We start from the raw sequence: 23,882 nt of genomic DNA, 5'->3' as shown, positions 1-23,882 counted from the left end.
ACTAATGGGAGTGATCCACCCAGTTCCGCGGTCGGAACACGGACAAGGGTTTTACTCAAATCTGTTTGTGGTTCCCAAAAAAGAGGGAACCTTCAGACCAATATTGGATTTAAAGATCCTAAACAAATTCCTAAGAGTTCGCTCGTTCAAAATGGAAACTATTCGGACAATCTTACCCATGATCCAAAGAGGTCAGTACATGACCACAGTGGATTTAAAGGATGCTTACCTTCACATACCGATTCACAAAGAACATTACCGGTATCTAAGGTTTGCCTTCCTAGACAGGCATTACCAGTTTGTAGCTCTTCCCTTCGGGTTGGCTACGGCTCCAAGAATCTTTACAAAGGTTCTGGGCTCTCTTCTGGCGGTACTAAGACCGCGAGGAATTTCGGTAGCCCCGTACCTAGACGACATTCTGATACAAGCGTCAAGCTTCCAAACTGCCAAGTCTCATACAGAGTTAGTACTGGCATTTCTAAGGTCGCATGGGTGGAAAGTGAACGAGGAGAAGAGTTCTCTCTTACCACTCACAAGAGTTCCCTTCTTGGGGACTCTTATAGATTCTGTAGAAATGAAAATTTACCTGACAGAGGACAGGCTAACAAAGCTTCTAAATGCTTGCCGTGTCCTTCATTCCATTCAACACCCGTCAGTGGCTCAATGCATGGAGGTAATCGGCTTAATGGTAGCGGCAATGGACATAGTTCCTTTTGCACGCCTGCATCTCAGACCGCTGCAATTGTGCATGCTAAGTCAGTGGAATGGGGATTACTCAGATTTGTCCCCTACGCTGAATCTGGATCAAGAGACCAGAGATTCTCTTCTATGGTGGCTTTCTCGGCCACATCTGTCCAGGGGGATGCCCTTCAGCAGGCCAGACTGGACAATTGTAACAACAGACGCCAGCCTACTAGGTTGGGGCGCTGTCTGGAATTCCCTGAAGGCTCGGGGATCGTGGACTCAAGAGGAGAGTCTCCTTCCAATAAACATTCTGGAATTGAGAGCAGTTCTCAATGCCCTTCTGGCTTGGCCTCAGTTAGCAACTCTGAGGTTCATCAGGTTTCAGTCGGACAACATCACGACTGTGGCTTACATCAACCATCAGGGAGGGACAAGGAGTTCCCTAGCGATGATGGAAGTATCAAAGATAATTCGCTGGGCAGAGTCTCACTCTTGCCACCTGTCAGCGATCCACATCCCAGGAGTGGAGAACTGGGAGGCGGATTTCCTAAGTCGCCAGACTTTTCATCCGGGGGAGTGGGAACTTCATCCGGAGGTCTTTGCCCAAATACTTCGACGTTGGGGCAAACCAGATATGGATCTCATGGCGTCTCGCCAGAACGCCAAGCTTCCTTGTTACGGGTCCAGGTCCAGGGACCCGGGAGCGGTCCTGATAGATGCTTTGACAGCACCTTGGACCTTCAGGATGGCTTATGTGTTTCCACCCTTCCTGATGCTTCCTCGTTTGATTGCCAGGATCAAACAGGAGAAAGCATCGGTGATTCTAATAGCGCCTGCGTGGCCACGCAGGACCTGGTATGCAGATCTAGTGGACATGTCATCCTGTCCACCTTCGTCTCTGCCTCTGAGACAGGACCTTCTAATTCAGGGTCCTTTCAAACATCAAAATCTAATTTCTCTGAAGCTGACTGCATGGAAATTGAACGCTTGATTTTATCAAAGCGTGGATTTTTGGAGTCAGTAATTGATACCTTAATACAGGCTAGGAAACCTGTTACCAGGAAAATTTACCATAAGATATGGCGTAAATACTTACACTGGTGCGAATCCAAGAGTTACTCATGGAGTAAGGTTAGGATTCCTAGGATATTGTCTTTTCTACAAGAAGGTTTAGAAAAGGGTTTATCTGCAAGTTCCTTAAAGGGACAGATCTCAGCTCTGTCCATCCTTTTACACAAACGTCTGTCAGAAGTTCCAGACGTTCAGGCTTTTTGTCAGGCTTTGGCTAGGATTAAGCCTGTGTTTAAGACTGTAGCTCCACCGTGGAGCTTAAACTTAGTTCTTAACGTTTTACAGGGGGTTCCGTTTGAACCCCTTCATTCCATTGATATCAAGCTGTTATCTTGGAAAGTTCTGTTTTTAATGGCTATTTCCTCGGCTCGTAGAGTCTCTGAGTTATCAGCCTTACATTGTGATTCTCCTTATCTGATTTTTCATTCAGATAAGGTAGTTCTGCGTACTAAACCTGGGTTCTTACCTAAGGTAGTCACTAACAAGAATATCAATCAAGAGATTGTTGTTCCATCATTGTGCCCTAACCCTTCTTCAAAGAAGGAACGACTTCTGCACAATCTAGACGTAGTCCGTGCCCTGAAATTTTATTTACAGGCAACTAAAGATTTTCGCCATACTTCTTCCCTGTTTGTCGTTTATTCTGGACAGAGGAGAGGTCAAAAAGCATCTGCTACCTCTCTATCCTTTTGGCTTCGTAGCATAATACGTTTAGCCTATGAGACTGCTGGACAGCAACCTCCTGAAAGGATTACAGCTCATTCTACTAGAGCTGTGGCTTCCACTTGGGCCTTTAAGAATGAGGCCTCTGTTGAACAGATTTGCAAGGCTGCAACTTGGTCTTCTCTTCATACTTTTTCCAAATTTTCCAAATTTGACACTTTTGCTTCTTCGGAGGCTGTTTTTGGGAGAAAGGTTCTTCAGGCAGTGGTTCCTTCCGTATAAAGATCCTGCCTGTCCCTCCCGTCATCCGTGTACTTTAGCTTTGGTATTGGTATCCCATAAGTAATGGATGACCCATGGACTGACTACACTTAACAGGAGAAAACATAATTTATGCTTACCTGATAAATTCCTTTCTCCTGTAGTGTAGTCAGTCCACGGCCCGCCCTGTTTTTTATGGCAGGTCTAAATTTTAAATTATACTCCAGTCACCACTGCACCCTATAGTTTCTCCTTTCTCGTTTGGTTTTCGGTCGAATGACTGGGTGTGACGTAGAGGGGAGGAGCTATATAGCAGCTCTGCTTGGGTGATCCTCTTGCACTTCCTGTTGGGGAGGAGTTAATATCCCATAAGTAATGGATGACCCGTGGACTGACTACACTACAGGAGAAAGGAATTTATCAGGTAAGCATAAATTATGTTTTTCCCTGCCTGTAAGTCACAAAGGTATTAAAAAATGATATAGAACTACCTTTTTTCACATGTATAAGTTGTATTATGAAATTAAAATATTGTCTAAATGACATTAAATATTGTTGTTGTTTACACTGGGTTCCAGCCCTTCTCCCAACTGTCCCATTTTAAAGATGCAAATATTCCCAACTATTCCGAAATCCAAACCTCTTCCGGTCTTAAGCAGTTTGGATAAAGGGTTTTCTACCTGTATATGCAAACAATAATGCAATAATAAACTTCTGTCATATTAGATTGTTTTGCACTTTTATGTCCCCTGAAATACGCAATATGGACTTCTGCATCCGTGTGGGAAGTGCAAAAAGCTGCCAAAATAAATAGTGAGTGTGTCCTGGGCTGCTTGTATTATGCTTAAAGTGATGGTAAAGTTACCATAATGTCCATACGGTATAGCATTAATTCTGTTAAATAAACATAAGTTTAATTAATCAATTATTATATTATTCAGTATTAATCAAGTTGTCACCTTTATGAATCAATTCCCGAACGTCCACAAATTAAACCCGTTTTTTTAAATCTGTGGGTCACGTTTTTGTCTGATCCAATTGAAATGTCCGTCACTTCACGTCATCCGCCCCTTTAGTCGTAAGTGCATGCGCTATTAAAGTTTTCTTTAGACGGGAAACCAAACGCTCTTTCGTGCACATTTGGAAATCATGATCGCCGATTAGTGCATGCGCAGTGGCAGCAGTATTGCTATTAGCGCATGCACAGTTTTAGACTGTAGCGTGAACGCACATTAGAGAGACACAGAGATCACAAAGATAAGAAGACGGAAGTAGGGCATGGGAGGAGTAGTGAGGTAAGCGGTAGGGATTTTTAAATATAATTTTTAATGGAAAATATTGAAGTAATGGAAAAAAAATTTAGCGACTAGATTAGGGTCATATAGAGAAATGCTAGGTTTTCTTGAATAATCTCAAACTTTACCTTCACTTTAATAAAACATTTTATTGGATATTTAATTTTTGAATTACTTGTTCCTTAAATTATTTATTGCTATTTTGTTATTATTCTGATAGTACAATAACATGGCGGCCTGTTTTAATTTGTTTTACATTTGTTAAACTCTTCCATTATTTTATGTATAGGGGAGAGGTTTAGCTCTGTATATTATGTAATTTTTGTTCAACCTTATTGGTGATTCTATCCCATTATAACTCTTGTTTGTAAAATTTGTAGATTGGTAGAGAAGTTTTTTTATAGAAATAAATTATATTCTTTTATTTCTGTAAAATAAATTAACCGTATTATATTCTTACAATAACACCACTGGTATATACTATAGAGGCGTCTATTTTGTTTTCTCCATTATAGATTCATTATTGGTTTCTATATGTTGATGAATAATTTTGCTTTCAGTAAAAAGAATGAATTAAACCGTAATCAGATCCATAAAAATTGTAAATTGTTTTAAAAACCTTTACAGATTAATACAACTATTTTTTGGTTAACGTTATATTTAGATGTTAAATACTTAGAACTGTGATTTCTGTTGGTATTTTGCCTGAAAGGAATGACTTGTTGATATACATGATATAGCCTTTTGTAAATTTATAATCTAAATAGACTTTAAAGGGACATAAAACTGCATAAAGAAAATGCTCTAACACAGAGCTCGACAAACACAGGACTCAGGGAGCCCCACTGGCTCTTAAAATTCTACCTCTGAAGATTATCGTAAAAATTTAGGAGACATATATCTTTATACAAATACCACTGTCTGGCTCCTAAATATTCTTACTGGCTGCTAAATTTAAAACAGATTTGTGGACCCCTGCTCTAACACATTATTGCTCTTTTGAATGCGTATAACTAGGTGTTTAACTCCTGCAAACTCCGCTCCAGAGTAGTAAGACGTAACAAATCTGGTGGGCCAATGCTAAGAGGTATTTATGCATAGCCACCAATCACCAACTAGCTCCCAGTAGTGCTTTGCTGCTCTTGAGCCTACATAAGTATGCTTTTCAGCAATATATATATTAGGATAACAAAAAAAATGTAATAATAAAAGTAAATTACAAATTCCCTTAAAATGTCATGCTCTATTTGATTCATGAAAAGTTCATTTTGACTTCCATGTGCCTCTCAAAATTGTAGCGGTTACAAACAGTTGTAAAACATATAGTTGGAAAAGAATGTAGTGTACCCTACGTGTAGAGTGATCATAGTAAAGTTATTGCCTCATTGCAGTTAGCAATAATCAATGAATGCAGTTCCTTGTCTATTCTTATATGCTGCAGTATGATTCACTAATTAATCATTTCAAATAAGCTTTTTTTTCTGTTTACAAATCTGTTGATATAGGTCATAAATATGTTGTGTCTACTAGAAAAGGTTTAATATGATATGACATTTATGGATTATTTTAATCTTTAAATGAACCTAAAACAGCAAAACATATTTTACTATTGCACAACTTTTTAAAGCAAGTAACGCACTCAGCCCCTGCTTAAAGGGACATTGTACTGTCATTTGGTCACAGTAATGCTACATCAAATAAGGTATCAGGGAGTCTTCATTTGTAAGTACCTTGTAAGTACCTTTTTTCATTTATCGAAAAATTTTTTATTTTGATTTGTTTCTGTGTACAGGTTGTTGCACTAATGAATGTGGACTTGCTTCGGCAACAGCAGAAATGGAAGGATGCCCTTCTGGAAATCCGAGGAGTTTTCTCTGATCTTGAGTATCAGGTAACGGACTACAGAACATTTTGCATTTAAAATGACTTTCATGTTAAAAGGACATTAAATGCTTTAATTTGTTAGAGCTTGTATTAAACAAATGTATGTTTCTCATTTTGGGTCTGATTAACTTGCTAGCATGTTTTTTGTAATTTGTGTCTCTCTTTCACATCCAGAACCCTGCTTACTGAGATAAACAGTTATCAAGATAAATTGGTCTATGAGGGACCTTGCAGTATTGTCAAGACATATTTGATAATCTCACCAGACCAGAGAGCTTTAGACAATCCGGTGTTCTGTCGGATTTTGCTACCCAGTTGGAATTTGCTACCTTTCAGTGCGCATGCTTAGTATTATGCTATCGCACTCCACATATGTTAAAAAGGAATGTGTGGAATGCAATTATGTAATCAGCAGTATGCGCAAAAAGGAGTTAGAAAATGTCTACAAGTGCCAGTCACAATTGTCTTTTTCCACATCACCGTGACAAGTTTAGATTGAACTGCGCATGCGCGCATGTCCTGGCCGCAGCAAAATCCGACAGAACAATTTCCTTGCCGAAATTTGCTACCTCCTTTGTGCGTATTCTGCTGATTACAGAATCACATTCCACACATTCCTTTTTAACATATGTGGAGTGCGATTACGTAATACTGAGGATGCGCACTGAGAGGTAGCAAATTCTAACGGGGTAGCAAAATCCGACAGAGCGCCGGCTCTATGTATTTAAGGGGTGTGTTAAACACATACAGTTGTGCCCCTGTTAAGCTCTAGTGCCATTCCTTAGCAGTGCATGGATGGTTACTGGTAGATACACATGTATTCTTTTACAGATTGGTTCCTTGTCAGGAACAGTTATCCATTCTGCAACTTTAACTTTGTTAATCCTTTGGCAGGAGTTAAACGCGTATGGAAAATAGACATTTATTTAACAATAAATGTCTCTAATGCATTTTTTTAGAATGTCTCTTTAATAATTTTCTTTAAATGTGTTACCAAGTACTATATATGTCTTTGAGGTTGATTCATAGATGCTTATAAGGTTTATTGAAAGGACATGTTGTGAAGGCAACATCATGTTAAACATTCATGCAAGGTGGCCAGTACATTAAAGGGACATTAAACTGCCATGTACAACTGCAGTAGCAGGGTTACTACTCACCCACTGTTGTTTTTCTTTTTTTTTTTTTTGAGAGTTCATTTGTTTTTTGTTTTTTTGTTTTTGTTTTTTTTTCAATTTTAAACAAGCTTTATTTATAAAATAAAATCAATATACATGTTACACATCATAATCATCAATAACACAGTCACCAGTACAATACAGTCACCAAAGCATATACAGCTCATGGATCTTCTTTGAAAAGAGAAAAATAACGTTAGCAATCTAGATTAGCGTCATATTAAGATCCGCATATCATATGACTCTTCTAGTTCCAGCTTATTACAGGATAAAATTGTGGTCTAACAGATGTCAGTGCATGGCCTATCTTTCATTACTCTAACACATTTTACAAAGCAATAATTAAATAATACAGTATATCATATATCAACCTGTGAGGTGTTGTTGAAGTTTGCTAAGTATTCCTACATGGCATCTGGGTTGTGAGGTGAGGGTGTAGGGTGAATAGTGTCGGCTGTCAGAGAGTGTAAATATTCCTCCCAAATAAAGGAGATGTCATGAAATTCCCCTAGTTTGCCCATTTTGATGTAATGATATTGTTCTAGCTTTAAGGCCATTGTCACTCTACCTCTCCAAAACTGTAGTGTTGGTAGTGTGTTTTTCTTCCAATTGTAAGGGATATATCTCTTGGCCGTATTTATCATTATCGTCAAAAGTCTGTACATACAACGTATCTTGGGGCGAACATTGAACAGGAGTGCCCATGGTGTATGGGGAATGGGGGAGCCTAGGGCTTTTCCCATTTCTCTTCCTATGTCTAGCCAATATTGCCTTACAATGGGGCATGTCCACCATATATGTGTAAATGTGCCTCTGTCCTCACACCCCCTCCAGCACTTTGCGTCATAAGTGGGAATCATTTTCTCTAGTTTGTCTGGGGTGTAATGCCATCTGCAAAGCAGTTTGGTATTCATTTCAGCGACCTGTAGGGATGAGGTTGAGGAGCTCATTTGCCTGTAAATCATGTCCCATGTTTTAAGTGAAGGGCGTTCGTTTAGTTCGGATTCCCATCTTGCAACATATGTTGGTGGCTGTGTGGTCTGGTGCGCTATAAGTAATAAAAGTTTGTAAGAGATGGATAAGTTACCGCTACTCGGTAGTATCGCGTGGCATATAGACTCAAAGGGTGTCAGGGGTCTAGATATGTTGGCCTTATGTGGGTGCGTCTGATGGCTGTGTGAAATTTGATGGTATGCCAACCAGTGTTTGTGATCAAGGCTTAGTATATCCAAGACCTCTTGCTTAGTTTTAAGCTTACCGTTTTGTAAAACCTTATACCAATGTGTAGTCTGATTTAGCGTTAGCATGTTTTGATCACGGGTGTGGGGTAGGCTAAGGGGCTGGGTATCGTAGGTTAGTGGAGTCAGTGGAGATTGTAGGGACGAGATTGATTTGTGTGACCTCAAAATCCTATTCCATACCTTGAAAGTTTCCTGAACTGTAATTGGGCATTCTGGCTGGGTAGTACCAGTACTCCTTTGGTTGCCTGGTGACCAGCATTGTCCTCCTAAGTGGGGAGTCCCACAAAGTTCAGTTTCTAAAGTTACCCATTCTTTATGGGCAGCATGTTTGCACCAGTCCACAATCCTGGACATGTGGACTGCGCAATTATACAATTGTAGATTAGGTACCCCCAATCCTCTTTGTAATTTATACGATACAAAGTCTGTGTGGCGACTCTTGGTCGTTTATTGCTCCATATGAAGGAGTTAATAATTTTCTGTAACTGAAATAGTGATTTGTCTGGGATGGGGATAGGGAGTACCTGAAGGAGATAAAGGATTTTTGGAAGAATAATCATTTTTATAGAGTTAATCCTACCTATCCAAGATAAAGGTTTTTGTTTCCAGGAAGCTAGAATAGATATAACGTGTGTTACAAGAGGGTCAAGATTCAGTGGGATTATTTTATTCAGGTAGGGGGTAATGTATACACCTAAGTATTTGAGTGCTACAGGTTGGTGTCTAAATTGGTGTGCCATCAAATGATTTAACTCGTGTTGTGGAGTTCCTATATTAATAAACTCCGATTTGGAGTAATTGATCCTAAAGTACGACATCTCTCCGAATTCGTGTAAAGTTGCCATGAGTGCGGGTACTGAAGTTTCTAAGTGCGTTAAAGTTAGAATGATATCGTCCGCATATAAGGAGGTTTTGTATTCTGTGTTATTTACAGTTATTCCTTTGATATCTAGGTTACCTCTGATGTATGTGGCTAACACTTCCATTGCCAGTATGAACAGTGTGGGGGACAAGGGGCATCCCTGTCGGGTTCCGTTCTTGATTGTAAATGGGTCAGATATAAAATCATTCAATTTAATTTTGGCCGTAGGGTTATTATATAGTGCAAAAATTTTAGTGAGGAACTCCGTGTTAAAGCCGAATTTTAGGAGTGTATTTTTAAGGAAGGACCAATTCAGACGGTCAAATGCTTTTTCAGCATCCATAGATAAAACTACAGCAGGGATATTTTGTTTACTTGCATGTTCTATAAGATTAATGATTTTAGTGGAGTTGTCCCTAGCCTCTCTATTTGGGGTAAATCCTACTTGATTAAGATGTATTAAGTTTGGAAGTACTTTGTTTAGACGGGTGGCGAGGATTTTGGCATAGAGCTTAACATCCACATTTAGTAAAGAAATGGGGCGAAAATTCGAGGGGGTCATGGCTGGCTTGCCCGGCTTGGGCAAAACCACAACATGTGCTTCTAACATCGAGGGCGGGAATTTAGCCCCTTGACTTATTTCATTAAAGATTGTAACCAAGTGTGGAGCCAAATCCTCCTGGAAAACTTTATAATATTTAGTAGAGAACCCATCTGGGCCCGGGCTTTTTCCATTTTTTAGTGTTTGTATGGCCTTCTTGATCTCTGGTATAGAAAAGGGTAAATTAAGTTGTTCTAATTGGGCCTCTGTTAGTTTGGGTAAAGGGCAGTTTTTAAGGTATCTATCTAATGTATTATTGAAATGGGGTAGATCATTAGCAGGAGATAAGTTATACAGGTCCGAATAGTAAGAGTGGAACGCCTGAAGAATTTCGGGGGTAGTTGTTAATGTTGATTTGTTTGGGGGTTTTAGTTCATATATGTGCGTTTTAAGTTTCTTTCTTTTTAGGGCCCTTGCTAGATATTTACCGGCTCTATTATTCTCATAATGAAAAAAACTATTTGTTTTATGCACAAGATTATGGTGTTCTAATTGCAAAAAGTCATCTAGAGCTTGCCTGACTTTCGTTATTTCAGTCAGAATGCTAGTGTCCAACGGAGAGTGCTTGTGTAAGTGTTCCAGATCTGAAAGTTTAGTGGTAAGGTTGTCGTATTCTACCCGTTGGGCATGTCTTAATTGGGCTCTTAATTTAATAAATTCTCCCCTAAGCGAGCATTTATGTGCCTCCCAAACCGCAAATTGGTTGGAAGTTGAGGGAACGTTTATCTGAAAATATTCCTCTATGACTCTGTGTAATTTATCGATATGATCTACCTTGTTAAGTAATGTATCATCCAATTCCCATAGAAATGGTACATCTGTATGTTCTGGCCATGTGATATGTAGTGAGACAGCCGAATGGTCTGACCAGGCTGTGGGGGAAATTACACATTTTTTAACCTGTGTGAGACCTTTTTGATTAGTGAGAAAATAATCAATCCTACTGTGTGATTTGTTGGGATGGGAGTAGAACGTATAGTCCCTAGTGTTAGGGTGCTGGAGTCTCCAGATGTCATATAGCTTATGGAGTTTAAGTTGCTTCCAAAAATATATATGAAATTTCGTCCTACGTGTTAGGTAGGGATTGTTGCTATCTAAGTGTGGTTGAAAGTGTAGATTAAAGTCTCCGCCTATATAAATTGGTCCTGTGGAGATGTCTAAAATACGATTAAACAATTGTACAAAAAAGGGTTTTGGCTTGCTATTGGGTGCATAAAGATTGACAAATGTAACCGGGCGTCCGTATAGGAGGCCTTTCAGTCCCAGAAATCGACCTTCGTTATCTGATTCTTGTTTGATTAATGTGAAGTGTACACTTCTTTTACTTTATTTTTATTTTCATTTTTTGGAAGGTCCTGTGCTGTGAAAATGCTGTGTATAGGTTTGTCCTAGATATTTTGGTATGTTTCCCTTTCTAAAGTGGGTCTCCTGGAGGAAGAGTATATCGGCCTGCCTTTTGGAAATGTCTGAGAGGGCTTTTGATCGTTTGCATGGGGAGTTGAGACCTTTAGCATTTTGGGAGAAGAGAACTAGGGAGTGTGGCTTGTTAGAGTTGTGACAAGACATTATCTTGGTGTAAGTGCCAGCTAAACTTGTAAGTATTTAAATTTATCAAGCCTATAGTGACTGTACATATGGCGAGAATTTTTTGTCCCAGAGTAACACAGTTTGAACATGTATTAGCTTCATACAAACAATAAAAACAAACAACATCCTTTATTTTGTAAACATAAAGTTCTTACCCATCCCAAAAATAGGGAAAAGGCTTAAATATTAATGTCCTGGGGCCTATATAAACTTTAGGAAAGAGCCTCGCATTACTTCATGCGGTGTTAAACAGTTTGTGTTATGAGTAAGTAAGCTGGATACGATACCTTTCTCGTCGCAGCTCACCAGTAATCAAACACATATGTTATACCTCTAGTCCGCCTCTGATTCAGAGGGGCGAGTGTCTCTAGATGAGGGTTGCTGTTTTCCGGGTTTTTCTGTCATTGATGGAGTTTTGTCCGGTCGGGGGACCTTGGTTTGCCATCTTGTAGGGTCAGTGGTTGATCTTTTGTTGACTCTTCTTTGGTCCGTCGTCAGAGGTGTTAAATCCATTGAATGGTCAATGCCTAGATCTTTGGTGAAGTTATGCATGTCCTCGGGTTTGTTACATATCCATCTTTTATTGTCCTGTATGACCATGAGGTGGGTGGGGAAGCCCCATCTATACGGGATTTTCTTGTTGCGAAGTAATGTTGTTAAAGGAGTAAATTCTTTTCGTCTCTGCAACGTTCTCGTTGAGAGATCCTGGTAGAATTGTATAACATTACCCCTGAACCTTACAGGCTGTTGTCGTCGGGATTGATTGAGAAGCATTTCTTTTTCAAGAAAGTTTTTATATCTGATAATAATATCTCTAGGTGGGGCCCTGTCTGGAGGCTTAGGCCGGAGAGCCCTGTGGGCCCGTACCCACAGAATATCTTCTGTGTATGATTTATCCTTGATAGCGGAGAAGAGGGCCTGTAGATATTCGGGAAAGTCTCTAGGTAGAACGGATTCAGGAACTCCTGCTCCTGTTCTCTAAGTCGTCTATTTTATCCATTAGTGCTTCAATATTCTCCTGTTGTGAAGTAGAGCTATTATCAATACGAATAATATCTTCCCTGATTTCATCAGTTTCTGCTTCTAGCATTTCAACTCTAGAGCTCATAGTTTGAATTTCTTGCTTAAGTTCTGTGAGTTCTTCTCTAAGGCATGTTCTGAAAATTTCTGAAATTTCCTGCTTGGATACAAAATGAGATAGGAGTGAAGCAGGGATTGAAGTGGTCTCTTCAGATGTAGGCCCGGGTGCAGGGCTTGGGGGCTGTGTGCTAGGAGGAAGTTTATTTTTACCAGCCAAAGTATTTGTGGGAGAGTGTTCTGTAGCAAAGTACGATGGCATTGTGTGGGTTTTAGTTGCTGGCACTTTGGTGATTTTATCTGACTTGTTTAGTCTCCTGGATGCCATTTAAAAAGATTGCACACTACTATCCCCTTAAATGTGGTCACTTCTTGTGAGGGATACCCCTGTCTGTCAACAGTCACCACCCGGCTATTGTAAAGTCACTTTTCCTTGTATGTTTAAGGGTGCTTCTACCCACATGCACCTCTTTATCTGTTTAATTAGCAGTTGGATGAAGCAGTATAAGTGCAGCGCTAGTAGTGTTATTTTAAGGCCCTGTGGTAATGGCGTTTTACAGGCGCTGCCCTCGTGGGCTAGATTTGTGCATAAACTCACCCCTGTTCCGACTTAAAAACTGTGGCAACGCTCCTCTATACGCCGGACTCCCCGCTCAGTCAGCTCAAGTTAGCCGCAGCCTTCTTTAGTATTACGCAGTAATGTGGGCTGCTCGGGGAGCGGTGTGAGTGAACCGGACCTGGTTGCAGTGTCGCTAAGATGGCGCCCGCTGCGTGTGTAGCTTGGGTCTGTGCTGACCACTTCGCCGCTTCTCTTCGTGGCTTTTGAGTCCGGACGATATCCCCAAGCTCAGGGAATGCTCCTCTTTCCTGCTGTGGTGTATGAGACCAATTTTGGCTATTGTAAGCAGCCCCAGTCAGTGCTTGCAGGACCCTATGTTCGGAGCTCCGGATTTATGCGACCATCATGGTTGCTACCAAGCTCCGCACCCCACCCACTGTTGTTTATCTGCCTGTGCCTGTAGCTCTCTTCAAAACTGTTCTCTTATTTTAACCCTTCAAGAGTTAGTGAAGCTCTGCATCTTCTTACACTGTGAGAAAAAATAAAAAAGCCTGCAAAAATGTAACTCTTCTGATTTATATTGTGTAAGTTAACCCAAATGCAAAGCATAGCTGTGAAAAAGCCGACAACATACCTGATGTGAAAGCATACCAAGATGGCAGCGCCTAGTAAAAAGATGCAGAACTTTACCTGCTAGATTTGTAATAGGTTAAAGTAAGAGAACATCAATGGCTTGGTGAGTAATAAACCAGCTACCGTAGTGCTACAGTTTAATGATCTTTTCTTTTAAATATTCTTTTATTGAGGTTATGCAAGGAGAAACATATAATAGACGTCAAGTGGCGTACATGACAAAACATTAGTTGAGCAAAATATCAGTTGAACCAGATACAATGATCTAAGCAATAAGCAAAATGATTGAAAAAGAGATATGTACTACTGCAACCTCATTTCTTTTTAATGACACGATGAGTCCACGGATCATCTTAATTACTAATGGGATATTCACCTCCTGGTCAGCAGGAGGCGGCATAGAGCACCACAGCAAAGCTGTTAAATAGCTCCTCCCTTCCCTCCCACCCCAGTCATTCTCTTTGCCTATGTTAGTGCTAGGAAGTGGTAAAGTGAGGTGTTAGAATAGATTCTTCATTCTCTTTGCCTACGTTAGTGCTAGGAAGTGGTAAAGTAAGGTATTAGAATAGATTCTTCAATCAAGAGTTTATTATTTTTAAAGTGGTGCAAGATTGTGCTGCTTTGTCCTAGGGTGTAGCCCTAGTTCATATCAGTCTCTTCAGTAGAGCATTGGTGGCTTTAGAACAATGGGAACTAATTCTCACTGCGCCTCCCATAGATTTTATGCTGCCCTGTTTGTCAAAGTCTGAGGGAAGAGAATATACTCAGTACTTTCTGTTTCCACAGGCCAATGTGAGGGAGAGGACCTCGCAAGCCGGGTAAGCTGCCTTACTGCCGGGCAGATTTTTAAGGTAGGTGCTGACTTTTATTTTCTGGGGATACGTTCACAGAAAAATTGGCACTATATATATATATATATATATATATATATATATATATATATATATATATATATATATTTATAAAACATGGAAGGGAACTGCACTCCAAGACCGGATCAGGTACACATCCTGTGACTCAGTAACATCCAGCCCTGGGTGCTAAATAGCACTCCAAAAAAAAAAAAAAAGCTGTGATGTCACCAGAGCCACAGGCAGTCAACCAGTCAATTTTATCTTAGCTGTGAGCTAGCTGGTGAGTGCTGGGTGTTTCTATGTGTTGTATTACTTTTTATTTGTAATCTCCCTTGGTTCTTGCACCCATTCCGGACTGGGGTTGACTGCCTGTGGCTCTGGTGACATCACAGCTTTCTTCTGTTATGTGTGATCAGTCCACGGGTCATCATTACTTCTGGGATATTATCTGCTCCCCTACAGGAAGTGCAAGAGGATTCACCCAGCAGAGTTGCTATATAGCTCCTCCCCTCTACGTCACCCCCAGTCATTCTCTTGCACCCAAAGACTAGATAGGAGGTGTGAGAGGACTATGGTGATTATACTTAGTTTTTATAACTTCAATCAAAAGTTTGTTATTTTACAATAGCACCGGAGCGTGTTATTACTTCTCTGGCAGAGTTTGAAGAAGAATCTACCAGAGTTTTTCTTATGATTTTAACCGGAGTAGTTAAGATCATATTGCTGTTTCTCGGCCATCTGAGGGAGGTAAAAGCTTCAGATCAGGGGACAGCGGGCAGTTGAATCTGCATTGAGGTATGTAGCAGTTTTTATTTTCTGAATGGAATTGATGAGAAAATCCTGCCATACCGTTATAATGACATGTATGTATACTCTACACTTCAGTATTCTGGGGATGGTATTTCACCGGAATTACTCTGTAAAAGTACATTAAACCTTTTAATAGGTATTTAATTCATGTTAAACGTTTTTGCTGGAATGTAGAATCGTTTGCATTTCTGAGGTACTGAGTGAATAAATATTTGGGCATTATTTTTCCACTTGGCAGTTTGCTTGTTTTGATTATGACAGTTTCGTTTCTCTCTCACTGCTGTGTGTGAGGGGGAGGGGCCGTTTTTGGCGCTCTTTGCTACGCATCAAAAATTTCCAGTCAGTTACTCTTGTATTTTCTGCATGATCCGGTTCATCTCTAACAGAACTCAGGGGTCTTCAAACTTCTTTGAAGGGAGGTAGATTCTCTCAGCAGAGCTGTGAGACTTATGTAGTGACTGTGTTTTAAAACGTTGCTCTGTGATTTTTATGTTTAAAATTTAATTAGTGTTACTTTACTAATGGGAACAAACCTTTGCTAACAAGTTGTGTTGTTTTTTAAAGAGTGATGCTATAACTGTTTTTCAGTTCATTATTTCAACTGTCATTTAATCGTTTAGTGCTTCTTGGAGGCACAGTACGTTTTTGTTAAATAAGATTGTAACCAAGTTGCATGTTTATTGCTAGTGTGTTAAACATGTCTGATTCAGAGGAAGATACCTGTGTCATTTGTTCCAATGCCAAGGTGGAGCCCAATAGAAATTTATGTACTAACTGTATTGATGCTACTTTAAATAAAAGCCAATCTGTACAAATTGAACAAATTTCACCAAACAGCGAGGGGAGAGTTATGCCGTCTAACTCGCCTCACGTGTCAGTACCTGCGTCTCCCGCCCGGGAGGTGCGTGATATTATGGCGCCTAGTACATCTGGGCAGCCATTACAGATAACATTACAAGATATGGCTACTGTTATGACTGAAGTTTTGGCTAAGTTACCAGAACTAAGAGGCAAGCGTGATCACTCTGGGGTGAGAACAGAGTGCGCTGATAATTCTAGGGCCATGTCTGATACTGCGTCACAGCTTGCAGAGCATGAGGACGGAGAGCTTCATTCTGTAGGTGACGGTTCTGATCCAAGCAGTTTGGATTCAGATATTTCAAATTTTAAATTTAAATTGGAAAACCTCCGTGTATTACTAGGGGAGGTCTTAGCGGCTCTTAACGATTGTAACACTGTTGCAATACCAGAGAAAATGTGTAGGTTGGATAAATACTTTGCGGTACCGGCGAGTACTGACGTTTTTCCTATACCTAAGAGATTAACTGAAATTGTTACTAAGGAGTGGGATAGACCCGGTGTGCCGTTCTCACCCCCTCCAATATTTAGAAAGATGTTTCCAATAGACGCCACCACACGGGACTTATGGCAAACGGTCCCTAAGGTGGAGGGAGCAGTTTCTACTTTAGCTAAGCGCACCACTATCCCGGTGGAGGATAGCTGTGCTTTTTCAGATCCTATGGATAAAAAATTAGAGGGTTACCTTAAGAAAATGTTTGTTCAACAAGGTTTTATATTGCAACCCCTTGCATGCATCGCGCCGATTACGGCTGCGGCAGCATTTTGGATTGAGTCTCTGGAAGAGAACCTTAGTTCCGCTACGCTGGACGACATTACGGACAGGCTTAGAGTCCTTAAACTAGCTAATTCATTCATTTCGGAGGCCGTAGTACATTTAACCAAACTTACGGCTAAGAATTCAGGATTCGCCATTCAGGCACGTAGGGCGCTGTGGCTAAAATCCTGGTCGGCTGATGTAACTTCTAAGTCCAAATTACTTAATATACCTTTCAAGGGGCAAACTTTATTTGGGCCCGGTTTGAAAGAAATTATCGCTGACATTACAGGAGGTAAGGGCCACGCTCTACCTCAAGACAAAGCCAAAGCTAAGGCTAGACAGTCTAATTTTCGTCCCTTTCGGAATTTCAAAGCAGGTGCAGCATCAACTTCCACTGCACCAAAACAGGAAGGAGCTGTTGCTCGTTACAGACAAGGCTGGAAACCTAACCAGTCCTGGAATAAGGGCAAGCAGGCCAGAAAACCTGCTGCTGCCCCTAAGACAGCATGAACCGAGGGCCCCCGATCCGGGACCGGATCTAGTGGGGGGCAGACTCTCTCTCTTCGCCCAGGCTTGGGCAAGAGATGTCCAGGATCCCTGGGCGCTAGAGATCATATCTCAGGGATACCTTCTAGACTTCAAATTATCTCCCCCAAGAGGGAGATTTCATCTGTCAAGGTTGTCAACAAACCAAATAAAGAAAGACGCGTTTCTACGCTGTGTACAAGATCTATTATTAATGGGAGTGATCCATCCGGTTCCGCGGTCGGAACAAGGACGAGGGTTTTACTCAAACCTGTTTGTGGTTCCCAAAAAAGAGGGAACTTTCAGGCCAATCTTGGATTTAAAGATCCTAAACAAATTCCTAAGAGTTCCATCGTTCAAAATGGAAACTATTCGGACAATCTTACCCATGATCCAAAAGGGTCAGTACATGACCACAGTGGATTTAAAGGATGCTTACCTTCACATACCGATTCACAAAGATCATTACCGGTATCTAAGGTTTGCCTTCTTAGACAGGCATTACCAGTTTGTAGCCCTTCCATTCGGATTGGCTACGGCTCCAAGAATCTTCACAAAGGTTCTGGGTGCCCTTCTAGCGGTTCTGAGACCGCGAGGAATTTCGGTAGCTCCGTACCTAGACGACATTCTGATACAAGCTTCAAGCTTTCAAACTGCCAAGTCTCATACAGAGTTAGTTCTGGCATTTCTAAGGTCGCATGGTTGGAAAGTGAACGAAAGGAAGAGTTCTCTCTTGCCTCTCACAAGAGTTCCATTCTTGGGGACTCTTATAGATTCTGTAGAAATGAAGATTTATCTGACAGAAGACAGATTAACAAAGCTTCTAAATACATGCCGTGTCCTTCATTCCATTCAACTCCCGTCAGTAGCTCAATGCATGGAGGTGATCGGCTTAATGGTAGCAGCAATGGACATAGTACCCTTTGCACGCCTACATCTCAGACCGCTGCAATTGTGCATGCTGAGTCAGTGGAATGGGGATTACTCAGATTTGTCCCCCACTCTGAATCTGGATCAAGAGACCAGAAACTCTCTTCTATGGTGGCTTTCTCGACCACATCTGTCCAGGGGGATGCCGTTCAGCAGGCCGGACTGGACAATTGTAACAACAGACGCCAGCCTTCTAGGTTGGGGCGCTGTCTGGAATTCTCTGAAGGCTCAGGGACAATGGAGTCAGGAGGAAAGTCTCCTGCCAATAAACATTCTGGAATTGAGAGCAGTTCTCAATGCCCTTCTAGCTTGGCCCCAGTTAAAGACTCGGGGGTTCATCAGGTTTCAGTCGGACAACATCACGACTGTAGCTTACATCAACCATCAAGGAGGGACAAGAAGCTCCCTAGCAATGATAGAAGTATCAAAGATAATTCGCTGGGCAGAGTCTCACTCTTGCCACCTGTCAGCAATCCACATCCCGGGAGTGGAGAACTGGGAGGCGGATTTCTTGAGTCGCCAGACTCTTCATCCGGGGGAGTGGGAACTTCATCCGGAGGTCTTTGCCCAAATACTTCGACGTTGGGGCAAACCAGAGATAGATCTCATGGCGTCTCGCCAGAACGCCAAACTTCCTCGCTACGGATCCAGATCCAGGGATCCGGGAGCGGTTCTGATAGATGCTTTGACAGCACCTTGGAACTTCAGGATGGCTTATGTGTTTCCACCCTTCCCGCTGCTTCCTCGATTGATTGCCAAAATCAAACAGGAGAGGGCATCAGTGATTCTAATAGCGCCTGCATGGCCGGGCAGGACTTGGTATGCAGATCTAGTGGACATGTCATCCTGTCCGCCGTGGTCTCTACCTCTAAGACAGGACCTTCTGATTCAGGGTCCATTCAAACATCAAAGTCTAACTTCTCTGAAGCTGACTGCTTGGAAATTGAACGCTTGATTTTATCAAAACGTGGGTTTTCTGAGTCGGTTATTGATACCCTGATACAGGCTAGGAAGCCTGTTACCAGAAAGATTTACCATAAAATATGGCGTAAATACCTATACTGGTGTGAATCCAAAGATTACTCCTGGAGTAAGGTTAGGATTCCTAGGATATTGTCTTTTCTACAAGAAGGTTTAGAAAAGGGTTTATCGGCTAGCTCATTAAAGGGACAGATCTCAGCTCTGTCCATCTTGTTACACAGGCGTCTGTCAGAAAATTCAGACATCCAGGCCTTTTGTCAGGCTTTAGCTAGGATCAAGCCTGTGTTTAAAACTGTTGCTCCGCCATGGAGTTTAAACTTAGTTCTTAACGTTTTACAGGGTGTTCCGTTTGAACCCCTTCATTCCATTGATATAAAATTGTTATCTTGGAAAGTTCTATTTTTAATGGCTATTTCCTCGGCTCGAAGAGTCTCTGAGTTATCAGCCCTACATTGTGATTCTCCTTATCTGATCTTTCACTCAGACAAGGTAGTTCTGCGTACTAAGCCTGGGTTCTTACCTAAGGTTGTCTCTAACAGGAATATCAATCAAGAGATTGTTGTTCCATCCTTGTGTCCAAATCCTTCTTCAAAGAAGGAACGTCTTCTACACAATCTGGATGTAGTTCGTGCCCTCAAGTTCTACTTGCAGGCAACTAAAGATTTTCGCCAAACTTCTTCCCTGTTTGTCGTTTATTCTGGACAGAGGAGAGGTCAAAAAGCTTCTGCTACCTCTCTCTCTTTTTGGCTTCGTAGCATAATACGTTTAGCCTATGAGACTGCTGGACAGCAGCCTCCTGAAAGAATTACAGCTCATTCCACTAGAGCTGTGGCTTCCACTTGGGCCTTTAAGAATGAGGCCTCTGTTGAACAGATTTGCAAGGCTGCAACTTGGTCTTCGCTTCATACTTTTTCCAAATTTTACAAATTTGACACTTTTGCTTCTTCGGAGGCTATTTTTGGGAGAAAGGTTCTTCAGGCAGTGGTTCCTTCTGTATAATGAGCCTGCCTATCCCTCCCGTCATCCGTGTACTTTTGCTTTGGTATTGGTATCCCAGAAGTAATGATGACCCGTGGACTGATCACACATAACAGAAGAAAACATAATTTATGCTTACCTGATAAATTCCTTTCTTCTGTTGTGTGATCAGTCCACGGCCCGCCCTGTTTTTTAAGGCAGGTACATATTTTTTAAATTATAATTCAGTCACCACTACACCCTTGGCTTCTCCTTTCTCGTTGGTCTTTGGTCGAATGACTGGAGGTGACGTAGAGGGGAGGAGCTATATAGCAACTCTGCTGGGTGAATCCTCTTGCACTTCCTGTAGGGGAGCAGATAATATCCCAGAAGTAATGATGACCCGTGGACTGATCACACAACAGAAGAAAGGAATTTATCAGGTAAGCATAAATTATGTTTTTTTGGAGTTCTATTTAGCACCCAGGGCTGGATGTTGCTGAGTCACAGGATGTGTACCTGATCCGGTCTTGGAGTGCAGTTCCCTTCCATGTTTTGTATTTTCTATGGGTGATTACAGCCACCTGTGCACCCCTTCTTTGTTCTCAGTTTGTTTGGCTCTGTGAGCTCGCATGATGGTGTGCCTGTGTTAGGGACTCAGGCTATGGAAAGGACCTTGACGTGGTGCCTGAGCTTTCCCATTTGGCCAGATGCGGTGACTAACCTTTCCAGTTGTGATTTTATCTTAGCTGTGAGCTAGCTGGTGAGTGCTGGGTGTTTCTATGTGTTATATATATATATATATATATATATATATTTTCATGGACACTAGTTGACATTATCCCTAGGACATTCCTCCCTCTAGTTAAGATTCATTTTTTGTTCCTTTCAAAAATCAAAGGAATCCTTCTACTTCTTCCTCTGAGCAGGAGGGAAATTTCAACTTTCTAGATTATCTGGAGCAAGATAGAAGAAAGGTGTTCTTCCACTGGGTAGGAGGCCTCTCCTACCTGGGAGTGAGATTATGGAATTCATTCTTTGTAAAAAGAAAGCAGTGTGTTTTAATATTTAAAGACACAGTACCATATAATCTTAATTAGTCAAACTGTAAATTAAGATGTTCCAAGAAACCTACACCATATTAATTAGTATATCCAATGTTACTGAAGTAACATTAGGACGTTTCCTTTGTTATTTAAAGACACAGTAACTCTTGTTATGATGTTCAATTTTATTGATTAAAATGTGAATAAGGATGTTACATACACTTTATGCCTTCATACTAAGTATATCCAATATTAATGGATTAATTTAAAGCAACATTAGGACATTTCCTTTGCTATTGAAAGACACAGTAACTCTGGTTATGATGTTCAATTTTATTGCTTAAAATGTGAATAAGGATGTTTCATAAACTTTATGCCTTCATACTAATGCAAAAACTTTTATGCCTCATGTGTGAGTGGAGTTTACAGTTCAGAGATAAACCTTTTCTTAGAGCCAACATTGTCTCGAATGCTGCAAGAAGCATTCTGACAAGGTTCAATATATCCTCAGCCTTCTCCTCAAGTGTCCTAAAAACTTAGCGTCCATTCATCCAGTGCCCTGCGCTTCCTCCACAACTCCCCCTGGAGTTATTTTGCAAGACATCGCTTCCCGCTGGTGCTAAGCGGTCGCGGGTGTGTTGCCGGCTTTTCCCATGCTGCAGGGAAGAGCGCAAGAGGAAAAATAAACATTCAGTGAGTGAGGTTTCTATCACAGTTGTTGTTATCTCTGAGGTCCCCCCCAGATACCTGAGGTAGGGGACACTTCGGTAGCGTCTGAGGGTAAAATCTCAGATCCGACGGTATGATTCCTCCTACTGATAATGAAGTAGTCTTCAGGTTTAAGCTAGATCACCTCCGGCTAGTATTTAAGGAGGTTTTAGCTACTCTAGAACGACTTCACGGTCGCTGTTAATTCTATGTGGTACCAACTTGAGCTTTTGAGATCATTGCTAAGAAATGGGAGAGAACGGGTATCCCTTTTTTCTACATTTCCTATATTAAAAGAGAGGTTTCCTTAACGGACTTCTCAAGGAGTCTTGGCAGACGGTACACCCTGTGGAAGGGACTTCCCAAGAAAGAGGGAACCTTCAGGTCAATTTTAGATCTCAGGAGTCTAAACAAGTTTTTCAGAGTACCGTCCTTCAAGATGGAAGCTATTCGTTCCATTCTCCCTTTGATCCTAGTGGGTCAATTTATGAGAACACTGGATTTATAGGACGAGTACCTGCATGTTCCCATTCACAGGGCTCATCGCAAGTTCCTTGGGTTTGCTTTCTAGACAAACTCTTTTCAATCGGAGCTCTTCCATTCAGTCTTGCCACAGCTCCCAGAATTTTCTCAAGGGTTCTGGGATTGCTGTTGGTGGTGTTTCGGTTACAGGGCATTGCAATGGTGCCCTATCTGGACGACATCCTAGTCCAGGCGCCATCATTACAACAAGCGAGACCCACACGGACATGGTGTTATCCTTCCTGCAATCTCACGGGAGGGTCATTTTCTTGGGAACCATAATAGATTCCCTATCAATGAAGATTTTTCTGACAGAAGTCAGGAATTAAAAGATTATTGACGGCCATCAGTGGCTCAGTGCAGGGTGGTAATCGGGCTGATGGTAGCGCTAATGGACATCATCCCCATCTCAGACCTCTGCTGATAAACATGCTCAGTCAATGGAACAGAGATTATGCGGATTTGTCTTCTCGAATACTACTGGAGCAGGAGACAAGGGATTCTCTTCAATGGTGGATCATCTCTCCCAGGGAACCTGCTTTCACAGACCATCTTGGGTGGTTGTGACAACAGACGCCAGCCTTCTAGGGTGCGGAGCAGTCTGTGGTTCCCTAGAGGCTCAGGGAGTTTGGACTCAGAGTTGGTTCTTCCTATAAACATCCTGGAGCTGAGAGCGATCTTCAATGCTCGCCTGGCCTCTGTCCAGTTTGTCAGGTTCCAGTCGGACAACATAACTTCAGTGGTTCACATCAATCATTGGGGAGGAATGAGGAGTTCCTTACGATGACAGAGGTAACCAAGATAATTCAGTGGGCAGAAACCCATTCTTGCTGCCTGTCGGCGATCCACATCCCAGCGGGGACAACTGGGAGGCGGACTTCCTGAGCAGGCAGACCTTTCATCCGGGGGTGTGGGAACTCTATCCGGAAGTGTTCTCCAGCCTGATCCTCAAGTGGGGTCAGCCGGAATTAGATCTCATGGTATCTCGACAGAATGCCAAGTTCCCAAGATACGGGTCGAGGTCCAGGGTCCCCAGGCGGAAATGATAGATGCTCTGGCGGTTCCTTGGTCCTTCAGTCTAGCATACCTATTTCCTCCGTTTGCGCTTCTTCCTCAGGTCATTGCTTCAATTAAGCAGGAGAGGGCATCAGTGATCCTCATTGCACCGGCTTGGCCTCGCAGGATTTAGTATGCAGTTCTGGTGGACATGTCATCTCTACCACCTTGGAGACTTCAGTTGAGGAAGGACACCCAAATCTAGTTTCTCTGAAGCTGACTGCTTAGAGATTGAACGCTTAATTTTATCCAAGCGGCATTTTTCTGACTTGGTCATAG

The 23,882-nt window shown here is 41.7% G+C and overlaps 1 protein-coding gene across 1 annotated transcript in view; it reads left to right on the top strand.

Annotated features, from left to right (window-relative positions):
• Positions 1-23,882, top strand: part of DYNC2H1 (dynein cytoplasmic 2 heavy chain 1) — a 1,178,830-nt gene that overhangs the window by 86,163 nt on the left and 1,068,785 nt on the right. The window contains exon 15 of the mRNA XM_053705582.1: positions 5,767-5,865. Within this exon, the coding sequence (XP_053561557.1) occupies positions 5,767-5,865 (99 nt within the window). The remainder of the gene's footprint in view (positions 1-5,766; positions 5,866-23,882) is intronic.

The sequence above is a fragment of the Bombina bombina genome, chromosome 3 (assembly GCF_027579735.1).
Source record: "Bombina bombina isolate aBomBom1 chromosome 3, aBomBom1.pri, whole genome shotgun sequence".
Classification (NCBI taxonomy): Eukaryota; Metazoa; Chordata; class Amphibia; order Anura; family Bombinatoridae; genus Bombina; species Bombina bombina.
The sequence above is the reverse complement of the archived record's forward strand: the minus strand, read 5'-3'. Positions and strand labels throughout refer to the sequence as shown.